At 35.7% G+C, this 12,245-nt stretch overlaps 1 protein-coding gene across 9 annotated transcripts in view; it reads left to right on the top strand.

The window, feature by feature from the left end:
* Positions 1–12,245, top strand: part of ANAPC1 (anaphase promoting complex subunit 1) — a 114,350-nt gene that overhangs the window by 88,102 nt on the left and 14,003 nt on the right. For all 9 annotated transcript variants that reach the window (XM_073240878.1, XM_073240857.1, XM_073240879.1 and 6 more), the window contains 8 exons: positions 3,384–3,460; positions 3,991–4,081; positions 4,178–4,231; positions 5,136–5,329; positions 7,887–7,973; positions 10,017–10,134; positions 11,026–11,103; positions 11,451–11,518. In XM_073240878.1, coding sequence (XP_073096979.1) covers positions 3,384–3,460; positions 3,991–4,081; positions 4,178–4,231; positions 5,136–5,329; positions 7,887–7,973; positions 10,017–10,134; positions 11,026–11,103; positions 11,451–11,518 — 767 coding nt within the window. The remainder of the gene's footprint in view (positions 1–3,383; positions 3,461–3,990; positions 4,082–4,177; positions 4,232–5,135; positions 5,330–7,886; positions 7,974–10,016; positions 10,135–11,025; positions 11,104–11,450; positions 11,519–12,245) is intronic.

Genomic DNA, 12,245 nt, shown 5'->3' with positions numbered 1-12,245 from the left:
AAATTTCTTGTTTGTTCTTATGTTGAATAATTTTAAACTATATCAGACATTATGAATATTGTCTTTTTAAGATTCTAGATTCTGTTGTATTCCTCTAAAAAGTGTTGATATATTGTGTATGTGTGTATCTATTTACATATACACATGTACACAAATATGTTTCGTCTTAAAGTAGGAATTAGATTTAGTTGGAATTAAATATCAAACCTTGTCTCCTGGGTGTAACTCTGATTTGAGTTCAGTTCTCATATGGGTGTTGGAGTCCCCATGGTTCATAAGTTAGGCAGATATTTGCAAGGAATTTATACACAGAATTTGGGACTCCCTCGGGAGTTCTCTTCTTTACTCTTCCATCTTTAGCTTCTAGTGGCTGTGGTTTCCTAAGTGTTGTATTCTGGTTAAGTCAGAAAGACTATAGGTTTTTACTTGGAGTTGTAGCTACATTTTATGGCACAGGCTAGAACCTACTCTTAGGGCAGAAGCCATGAAAAAGGAAACTTACCCAGTGGAGTTCCTGTCTTCCAAGTTTCATCTCCTTTCTGGAAATAGTTTGCTTTTGTGTGATCTCTAGTGCCTTGAGATCAGGGATTAAGGAACTACGGCCTACCTATGTTTTAAAGTTTCATTGGAACAATTAACATGGAAAGATGACAGACTGGTCCAAAGTGACCCAGCTAATAAGAGGGGTAACAGTGAAACTAGCCGCAGCCATTCATTTACTTATTGTCACCAGCTGCTATTGTGTTAGAACAGCAAAGATCAGTAGTAGCTTTGGAGACTACATGGCTGCATCCCTAGAATGATTATGTTCTGGCTCTTTTAGAAAAACTTTGCTGACCCCTGCCATGGAATTGGTTTTTATATTTTTCCTAGAGTTTATACTTACATTCTACAAGAGGGTCAGTCTGATAGGAATGATTCATCCATTACCTGAAGTAGTACTCCTAGATACATTTTTATTTGTTTAATTCCTCCAGTTTGTTAATCACTGATATGAAACAGATAAGGAAGAGTTTTAATTGACTCAGCCATTTGTCATCAGAATTTTAACTTACAGTCCATTTGGATTTCAAAGATGTCAGTTCCTTTTGAAAGTACCCTTTAAAGTGCATATTGTAGGGTGACATTCTGCTTATGTTAACATTCCTTCATTCACACATCTACACATGCCAGACACTGTGCTAAATAAACTTGCTACAGTGAACAGTGCATTACGCATGTAGGCTGACTGCCCTCAGGAAACCAGGTTTAGTTTATAGACTTAGATTAAACATGGATACAAGTAACTATTCCAAAGTGGAAAGTGAGAGTTTATGTCAGGGAGTTCTCTTTTACCTTTGTGGAAATGTGGTCTTTGGCTTTTTAATAGAATGTTATCTTTCCTCCATTTCTTTTACTTCAGACTCAGTAGTTTAAATTTGCTCTTCATTACCTCAGGGAGTCCCAGTAGGACATGTAACAGGTGCACAGTTCTATTCACTGCTATTTCCTGTCACTGTCCACTTTTCTCCCACTCATTTCATTGATTCTGCAGCAGGGCCCCTTGCAGGAATGACCTAGTAACAAAAGGGGGACTAAAAAGTTCACTTTGTAAGTTTGTTTGTTTGAACTTAAGGCATGTGTGCAGTAACAACAACTAACACCTTCTTGGCACTTTTTCCTTATTAAAATCCTTTCTCTACAACCATAGTTGTTCTTTTATGCAGTGAAGGGCTGCAAGTTGCTCAAGTGCTGTGCCCAGTGTATGGGTGGTCTTTTCTTGTCCATTTCCTGTGTGCCTCAGCTTGCTCCTAGGGATTATAGTCTTCTTTTTGACTTTTCCCCCCACCCCACCCCATGTGTGTGTGTACTTTTTTTTTTCAACTTTAGGAGACTATAGAGAAGATGACAAGGACTGGTTTGAAAAGAGCATCCCCCCTCAACAGATATTTACAGCTCTAGTTCTTAGTGATGTTTTTAAATGGTTTATGATTAACTGTGGCATTATGCTAGGGGTGGTACACAGATCAACAATAATATGATGATGATAGCAGCTAAAACTTATAAAGGACTTACTATGTGCCAGGCACTAATTTTAAGAACTTTGAGTTGATTAAGTCCTGTAATTCTCATGGAAACCTAGAAGGTAGGAACTTTTATTTGCTCATTTTACAGATGAAGCCCAGAGCAGTCAAGAAATTTGCCTGTGGTTATAGAGATAGTGTGTGGCCCTGCTGGGATTCAAATGTAGGCTGTCAAGCTCAGGGTACATATCTTTAGAAGACCAAAGGAGCTTATAAATGCCTGCTGTCAAAATAGCACTATTCCACTCCTGTATGTTACAGCTGAACACTTTGATTTGCATGGATGTTAAATCAGGTTGTCCATGTATAAATTACTCACTTTGAAGTTACATCACTTTTTCAGAATGCCACTCAATTTCTGAGTAAATAACATTCAAAATTAAAAATAAAGACTGGAGAGAAAGGAAGATGGAAGTAGTTATCAGCTTGTATTACAAAGGCAACGTAATTGTTTGCCTCATTGAGGTTACCAAAGAGAAAAGGTATTTCAGTTTTTTTAATTTGGTGATATTTAGTACGTAAGGAGGTTGTATCATTAAGTGACATTTCAGTGTTTATTGGCTTATTATAGAAAGCATTCTGAAATGTTTTTCTCCTGAGCAGACTTCTGAAAAGAATCAGAATAAATCTTCAGAGTACTACTTCTGTACTTGTACTTGCATTCAATATATTTAGAAAATACGTAGCTTTTTCTATATATTTGTAATTTTTAAGGAAAGAGGATCAAGTCTGTTCTTGGTTGTTAAAGCTAGATATTCTGTGTATGTTTTTTGATAAGTTTTTGTTCACTGTACTAAAAGGAAAGGGGTATGTTTCTAAACAGTAATTACAGATTAACATATTGACAGTGTGGTTTGGCTTGGATAATTAATGTAGTGTCTAACCTCGCTTCTGGTAGGCTTAATATTAGAAACTTCCCAAGAATAAGAATTATGTGTCTGGTTAGAGTTCTTCCCAATTGCTTCTTTCCTCTTTCCCCCCTGCTTTCCCACACATCTGCCCCAACTCTGCTCTGTAGTTACCGTCTTTGTATTTCAGTTCACTGGTATGAAATACTACTACTCTGCTAGGATTCAGAATATACGTAAGCCCTTCAGTTTATATTCATTCAGTCCTATTCATTTATTCTTATTTGGCCCATTTTAGATATGAAATAGGATTGCCTTCAATGTGATTGAAATACAGGCTTTCGAATGAAATGATTTGGTAAAACATTTTACATAAATATGGCCACTATAAGCAATATGTTATTTTTCCAATCATTAAATATTTGTAACTAGAATATTAATGTCCAAGTATTCTTGCTTTCTGTCTTGACAGATTATAAGAGAAAATAGTATCTCTCTCAGTGAAATTGAATTGCCTTGCTCAGAGGATTTGAACTTGGAAACTTTGTCGTAAGTCATGAAGTGTGTAATGTAAACAAGCTATTATAGCATTTGTCAGATAAATAAACAGGAATATAATGTGTAGGGGCAACACTATCCTTGATTTGAGTAATTCTGAATCCTCCATGTTTCTAACCATTCATTGTTTATCAGGTGTTCACAAAGTTGATTTTTTGTTTATGTCTCTGAAGTGTAGAGCTGTCACTTTAAAAAAATGTTATTGGAAACTTAACTTGTACATATTTTTTTGTTTTATAACCTGTTTTATCCTTTCCATTAAAAATTGGCAGTGTTTTTAAAAAATTACCTTCTTTTGCTGAATATGAAACGTGCAGGCAAGAGGCACATTTTGTCTACATATGGTGCTTCTGTAGTAGAAAACTGCTCAGAAATCTGAGTAGAGGCACAATTGAGTGTTCCCAGAAGAATATAAACTTATTTAGAGACCAGGAGTATTTTTTATTTTTACCCCAAGATAATAGTAATAATGAAAAAAGCAAAATAACTACAGTATTAAATTTCTTATAATCTGTTTCCAGGCAAGCACATGTTTACATAATTGCAGGAGCCTGTTTGTCTCTGGGTTTTAGATTTGCTGGCTCGGAAAACTTATCAGCATTTAACTGTTTGGTAAGCAGTATCTTAATTTACTCTGTTCAGTTTTCTTTTTTAACAAAGCCTTAATAATCTTCTTTTAACTTTTAATTTTTTCTTTTGTTTTTCCAGCATAAATTTGCAAAAGATTTCATGACTTATTTGTCTGCTCCTAATGCTTCTGTAGTAAGTCTTTTTATGACGATTCTCTTTGGGCATAGAATTAAATTCAAAGAAAGTTCACTGATCATTCGGTTACTTTGTGTTGTCAGATATCTCTGCAGTTTGTTTGAATTTAGTATGGGAGATTTGAAGTTTTGGCTCATCTTTGTATTTTTCTTCTGGGATACTAATTATGTGAGAATATGGTTACTCTTAAAGGATGCACAGATTTCTAATTCTTACAACAAGAGAATAAATAAGAAAAGCCATATCCTTCATGAATTGTTATATCTATGCCATTCTGTTTCAGTACCGAATATTGGTAATTGCTTTTCTAAAAAAAATATTAGTACTTAATGAAAATGCATTTGGTCTTGAGGTGTTGCTGCTCTGATGACAGGAATACTGCAAGGTTTTATTTCCTGGTAAAATTTATGCAACATTATTTATAATATGAGAAAATTTATGAGGAAACATTAAAAAGTCTAATAAAAGTAGTTAAATAAATTTGTTAGTGGTATATCTGTTGACTGTTACACAATGGAGCTGTCAAAATATATCAAGCTATCAAATGTTCTACAAGAATTTTTTGAGTGAAGATTGCTTATAATAGATTAAGAAGGTGAAAATATGTGTATCTCAGTTTCATTTGAAAACAGATACAGGAAAAGATTTGGAGAAAAAGAAAGCCACAATGCTTATTACAGTTCTCTTTGGGTGTTAGTTTTCCAAGTGAATATTTCCTTTTTGATACTTTATTTTCTGAATTTATGGCATTGAATTTAATTTCATAACCAGAGAAAATAATAATGTTTTTACAGATTTATAAAGTTTGAAACATTTGTAGTCTAGTGATGGCCAATATTTAGTTTTGATATAAAGAAATGTAACACAGCAGTTGTAGAATGTCATCTTTTCCCATTTCCAGACGGGTCCTTACAACCTGGAAACTTGCCTGAGTGTGGTCCTGCTGGCTCTGGCCATGGTGATGGCGGGCTCGGGGAACCTGAAGGTGTTGCAGCTTTGTCGTTTCTTGCACATGAAAACAGGTGGTGAAATGAATTATGGTTTCCACTTAGCCCATCACATGGCCCTTGGACTTCTGTTTTTGGGAGGAGGAAGGTAAATGAATATACATATTTTTCCTCAGTGGGGAGATTTCAGCAGCAAGATAAGAGTGACTTATTTTATTTTGAAGATAAGTGAAAGTTTCCAGTTACAACCAGCTGTTAGCTTATCCAGAGGCATTAGTTCACTTCTAAAAGGGTTTTTAGATAGTTTAACCATCAGTTTATGTCGTACTTAGTAGAGTTACCATCCTGTCTGCACTTCTCTGTACTCAGGTCTTCAGTGTACCACCTCTTGTTCCCCATTGTTTAACCCTTCTGCTACACTGCTTTCTAAAGGACACAAACACTATTCATCATCAAATCCTCTGAGATCTTAGTTTTCAGTTTTCTTGCTCTTTCCTGCATCTGTCGTTCCTGATCACCTCATCCTCTGTAAGACTTACTGGGTTTTAAAGATCTGTACTGAATAAAAATACACAAACAGAAAAGTGTACAAGTAATAGGAGTATGGCTCCATGAACTATCTATACTCTGATATGCTCTTTGGTACCATGTAGATCAAAATATAACTAACAGTGCCTGCTTCCACCCCTGCTGTGCCCCTGCGAGCACTACTACTACTACCCAAAGACACACTGTTGAGTCTTCTAACTCCTTACACTGGTTTTTGCCTGTTTTTTTTTTTTTTTTTTTTTAATTCAAATGGAGTCATATACAGTGTATCTGTTGGTACCTTACTCTTTGGCTTAACATTATGTTTGTCAGATTCATCAGAGTTGCATGTAGCAATTTATTCCTGTTTTAGTGCTATTGAATGATTATATCACAGTTATTGATCTACTGTGGTATTGATGGATATGTTTGTTGTTTCTAGTTTGAGGCTATTCCAGATAATACTGTTAAAACATTTTGTTGTACATAGAGCTTGTCATAGGGTATTTATGTATGCTCAATTTCAGTAGGTAATTCCATCAGTGCTCCAAAGTAGTATTACATACCCATCAGCCTTGTGTGTCTTCTTAATTTTATGGTCTTGGCTTTTTACATTTTCATAAAAGTATTGGCATTCATTTGTGATTTTTCCACAGTAAATAACATGATAAAATATTGATCAGATTGCATCGACATTTTGGGAGGAATTGAGAATGTTACAATATTGAGTCTTCCAGTCTGTTAATATGGTAAATCCCTTCATTTATTTAGCTCTGGTGTATGTGACCTGGGTCAACTGATGGGATTTCTACAAATCATGTAGCTTTATTTCCCCCTCTTCTTATAAATTAATTAAATGCTAGAAATCAGCTTTCCAGAAGTATAAAAAGTAAAGATTACCCGAAAGGCATGCATTCCATTTTAACAGGTTTTGTAGAATTGTTCTTTGTTTAATTGTTTATAATTAAGAATGGTTAAAGAAGTATTGCTATGAAAATTCTTACTTTATAATTTTGAAGTTTTTTACTCTCAAAGTAAGCACTTGCATTTATTTTATTCTCTTATAATTTCATCTTTCGTCATTCCACATTATATGACCCTACTTGCTCTTCTTTCATATCCAGTAGATTTCTCCCACTCCACTGCTGCTTTTCTCTGTACTCTCATTCACATTTCATAGCATAGCTACACCCTTATGTTAATGTCAAAATTTTCAACATAAATATCCTAACATCTATCTTTGGATTTTGGTTTTATCAGAATAGTAAAGAGAAATAGCCTATTCTATGCACATGTCAAAAGAGATGTATTTCCTTACTTAAATTTTGAAATCTATTCTTCCTAAGTCATTAAATATGTATGTGCATGATAAATGCTAAGTTCTTACTTGATACCCTAAGTATTAAAAAATGATTAAAAAATTTGTGTATGTGTAATATATATGCTTATTGAATAACTACAACAGTAGTTTTATGTGCTTTCTATACCATCTTTATTTCAAAATATTTGTAAGAAAAATTCTAGAACTTTAGATTAATCTGCCTGCTTGCCTTGCTGAATTTGAGTAACAGTAAAATAATATAAGGAAAATTTCAAAAGATTTTACTTTACTAGGAGTATATAGCCTTTATAAAATAAATTTATCTTATTGATAAAAAAATGATACTTGTATTTCAAAGGGATAGGTGTTCATTCATCATGACTTTTTAATGATAACTTTTGCCTTGTCCATTTACGCTGACATTCTAAGGAAATGCTCATGCTTTAGAGAAATGGAAAAAAATGTTTGAGGTGTCGAGTAAAAAACCCTGTATTTTTAAAAGTAAGGTTCATAATTCTAAAAATAGATATATATATAAAACTGGAGAAGAAGGTGGTTTACTTTTTCACTATAATCTCTAGGGTTGCATTCATGGTCCTTGCTACCATTCTATTTTAGGTTAAAACTTTTGAAATATTTAACATTTGTGGGGTGTTGCTTCTGCTTTAAATAGTAAATAGCCTTGAAATGGCTTAAGGACTAACTGAAAATTGAAATGTCCCAGCATCCACACACTTGTATTTATCAGAGTTATTTCATCGGTATGCTGATACTCCAATACCCCGATTCTCAAGAGTGCTTTGGAAGTTTGCCCTGTACAATTAATAACGTCTGTCCTCCTCAATTCGGTTTGCAGGTACTCTTTGAGTACATCAAACTCTTCCATTGCCGCCCTCCTCTGTGCCCTTTACCCGCACTTCCCAGCTCATAGCACTGACAACCGGTGAGTCCCGTGATTCTGTCCTCAGCGTGGTCTTCCTTAAGTTCTCTAAGGGGATGATTTGATTGTGTTTTGGTTCCATGGACTCATTTCCAAATTGGCTCTATTTTTGTTTTTGAACTTAGTTATCTTCCTGGCTAAATTTTTTAAGATTTTCATCTGTTCTCCAATCAGTGGAACTACTCTAAATGCAGAAATAGGCCAAACAAGGTTATCTTTAGAGAAAAATTAATCGAGAAAGGGATAGTAGTTAAGAGAAGCTGAAGATATGTTTTTTGTTATAATTGTTTTCCAAGAGAGAGATGTCTGAATTAATGACAATGCCTATGTGAATTCCCTTTTTGCCTTTCTTACATGAATGCCATCAAGTTTTATATGACATAGAAGGGATAAGAAAAGCAAAATGCAGCAAAAGTCAGAGACAATTAAGAAGTGGCAGTGAGCGGTAGAACCTGCAACATGTGGAGGCAGTCTGATCATACACAAGCTCTGAATTTTAGAGCACAAAGAACCAACAGCCCTTCAGTTTGCCTAGAAGTTGCAGGCAGAGCCAGCCTGTAGCACATTTGGAGGAAGGAAAGAAGCTCCTTGTATCTCAGTGATGTTTTAGATGACCAGTGTGCTCAAGTAATCTGCCCAGGGAGGGATCCAGAGATGGAGCACTCATAGGAATTAACACATCATTTTAAACTACAGGGTAATTAGTTTAAAATAGTAATGATAGTAAAAGAAAGATAGTTGTTTTACAAAGGTAGCCTGGTCTGGAGTCCAGACTGGTAATAGGTAGAGCATAAGAATATTCTTGTTAATACAGTTCCAACATGTGGTCTTTTGTTGATTTAGGAAAGATTTTTTGAGTTGAGAAAGCCAGTAATTGGTTAGTGTACAGTGAACAACCACTCTCTGCATATTGCTGGTCAGTGTATAAGTTGGCTTAGCTATTTTAAACAAAGTAATTTGGTGATAAGAAAGCACCAAGAACCTTTATGTAACTGGTAAGTATTGTATTTTTTTTGGCCTTGATTGATTTTATTTTAACAGATTTATAAGAATGGGTAAATTTGGATGGGAAGAGAGAGGCTATTGCTATAACTAAAGTTAAAAAAAAAATTGTCTCATTTTATCCTTTTTGGGATCTTAAAATATAAGAACTTTTTTTGTTCTGAAGTATAAGTTTTAAAGCTTTAAAAAAGCTGAAAACTCAGTAGAGCACACATACAGTAAGAAAAATATTTTCATATCTTGCCTTGTAATTTCTGGTGCCCCATATTCTGGGTGTGTGTGTACTGGTATGTACATGTAGAAGAGCTTTGCTATATGAAGAAACCTGGCACTCTTTGTTCCCCTCTCTTCCCTACCAACCCTTAAGAAAAGAAAAGAAAAGAAAAGAAACCACCAAAAGTAAATCCCATAGAGGATGAGAAGAGATACCTATGTTGGGCAGAAAAGGATATTTGAGAACTGATTTTTAATGTGATCAATTTATTACTAAATATTTTCATGTTAAGATAATTTTTGCTTCTCTATAAAACCTCTCAACTGAAAACTCAAGTAAAGAATTCTTGGGTCAAGGATCATGTGTGTAATTTTTAAAAGAGAATTTCTCCATTACTTTTTTTTTTTTGTGTGTGTGTGTATTGCCCAGAGTACTGGGCAGAGCTTTATTTTTTGTATGTGTGTCATTAATGTACAATTACATGAGCAACACATGGTTGCTTGACTCCCCCCATTATCAAGTCCCCACCGCATACCCCATTACAGTCACTGTCCATCAGTATAGTAAGATGCTATAGAGTCACTACTTGTCTTCTCTGTGTTGTACTGCCTTCCCCATGCCCCCCCCCATTATGTGTGCTAATCATAATGCCCCTTTTCCCCCCTTATTCCATTACTTTTGAATTAAATTTCATCATCATCTTTAGTATGCTATCATGGGAAGATAGCAACTCTAGCTTCTGTCCCAGCTCGGCTTGTAGACGACAACAAATTGTAGGGCTCACACTGTCAGCACCTGTGCATGACCTCCTCTGTGTTTTCTGTCAACAGGTATCATCTCCAGGCTCTGCGGCACCTGTATGTGCTGGCTGCAGAACCAAGGCTCTTAGTGCCTGTGGATGTGGATACAAACACACCCTGCTATGCCCTCCTGGAAGTTACCTATAAGGTAACTCTTGGCCTCTGTCATTTATTTGTAATTTTACTGTCACGCATCTATCTTTGCAGGTCAAAATATTTTTAAATGTTGTTCTTTAAGAGGTGGAAGTAATGAGTTCAATACTCATAAGAATGGAAACTTCCAAAATTCTTTACATCCTGCCAGGCCATTCAGGTTCATTTATAATCTATGAGTGTAATATTTTAGAGCTTATGAGCTGCTTTTTAGTCCTTAGAGCTTGAGGTTTGAAAACATCCCTGTTAACTTTATATCCTGATGGTAGTGTTCTAAAGAACGAATCATTAGATTTGTTAGCAGAGTGCTTTAAAGCCCAAGATCTGAGAGAGCTTTGATTTATGTACAGATAGGTTACAAGTCATGTATGTTTCCTTCATTTAGAAAACTATTAAGTACCTTCTGTATATGAAAACTGCTAATCTCTCAGGTACAAAAATGAGATTATATTCTCATGGTCCTTAAGGAACTCCTGCCCATTGGAGATCCAGGCACTGATGCATTAAGGGTGGAGTATAATAATTAAAGGCATGTGTGGATGCAGCGGGAGGAGAGAAGAAGTGCTCTTCTCTAGCTGTGGGGGTTGAAGAGGCCATCATGGCAGGCACAGTGTTTGGCTGAGATTTGCCAGCTGAGTGGGACATGTTCCCAGCAGAGAAGATGACATGTGCAAAATCCCAGGGGCCTCCGGCCTGCACATAAAGTGCAAGTGGTAGAAGGTGATGCAGTCCCTGTGAAGGGTTGTAGAGTTTAGCGCTAAAAGACGTGAATATCACAGAGGATTCTATGCCATTTGATCATCTGTGAGGAAGGAGAGATGGAGAGGCTTCTTCATAGCTTCCTGTACCTGCCTGGTGACTGTGGCTATTCTTTCACCTTTGAAAGGGCACTCAGTGGTATGAACAAACCAAGGAAGAATTGATGGCGCCTACCCTCCTTCCAGAGCTCCACCTTTTAAAACAGGTGAGTTGGATATGATTTAGGGTGATATCCAAGGACTAAATTCACCAGAGCAGTATAGCAGTAAAGATGCTATAGCATTAAAGGTAGCTAAACAAAAGCCTCTGCTTTCTCAGTGTTTTGCAGGAAATAGGAAAGCAGCCCCAGAGGGAACTCACATGAGGATTAGGGGAGGTCTTTACTGACAGGTTTAGATAGCCTCCAAACATGATGTGCATGCATTCTTGTCTGGAGATGGAGCTGTCTCTTTCCAGCCCAGTTATTCTTACTTCCTCTGAGGTACATGGGTTTCATCTGAACAGATTATCACTTTTTCATGTAGGATTGACTGTTTGCATTTATCTTGGCAGATTAAAGTTAAAGGCCCACGATACTGGGAACTGCTCATAGATTTAAGCAAGGGAACACAACACTTGAAGTAAGTATAATGAATTTCTCAGATGTTTCTGTGAAGAGAATAGAAGTATATGGCAAAGTATAAACTATAGATTATTATTTAGAATGGTGTTCTTCACCCTTTGATCTCATCCAGGACAATGTATAGAGTGTATATTGAATAAATTGGTCTATATCTTTGAAACAGAGTCTGTTTTAGAAAATGAAAGTTTTAATGTAGAAAATAAGCCATAAGTATTTATAATTTTTCTTTGAGAAACTTGAAGTGACGTAAGTTGAGACAGTAGTAGAATTGCCTGTTGGAATAATAATGAAAGATTTAGTTTTAGAAAATAAGGCTGATGTGTATGTCCACAAAAGGAATTTTTGCCAGTTGATGTTTGACAGACCATATCTCCTTTGCATCTCTTTACCATTCTCTTATTACATTGCACTCATAAAATTAAGATTATGATAGATTACTTTAGGGTGGAAATAGTCATATGGAAGTAGTTGCTTTAGTGAACAGAATGTTAATAGTTTTATACCTTAGGTAGTGTGTAAATTCAATCCTTAAATTTCCATAAAGTCTAACAAGATAGAAACCAATCAAGAGATAATAGTATCTCCATATTTAGTACCGGGCATCATGCCAGGGAATATGGGGAATATGAAGCAGTGTTAGGTAAAATACTGCCTTTGAAGCTCACGATTGAGCAGACAGTGAGAAAGCCTTCTTATTTAGCAAGTTCCATGATCTAGACACCAAA

This window comes from Manis javanica, chromosome 1 (assembly GCF_040802235.1).
Source record: "Manis javanica isolate MJ-LG chromosome 1, MJ_LKY, whole genome shotgun sequence".
NCBI classification, from domain to species: domain Eukaryota; kingdom Metazoa; phylum Chordata; class Mammalia; order Pholidota; family Manidae; genus Manis; species Manis javanica.
This window is presented reverse-complemented; position numbering and strand designations above follow the sequence as displayed.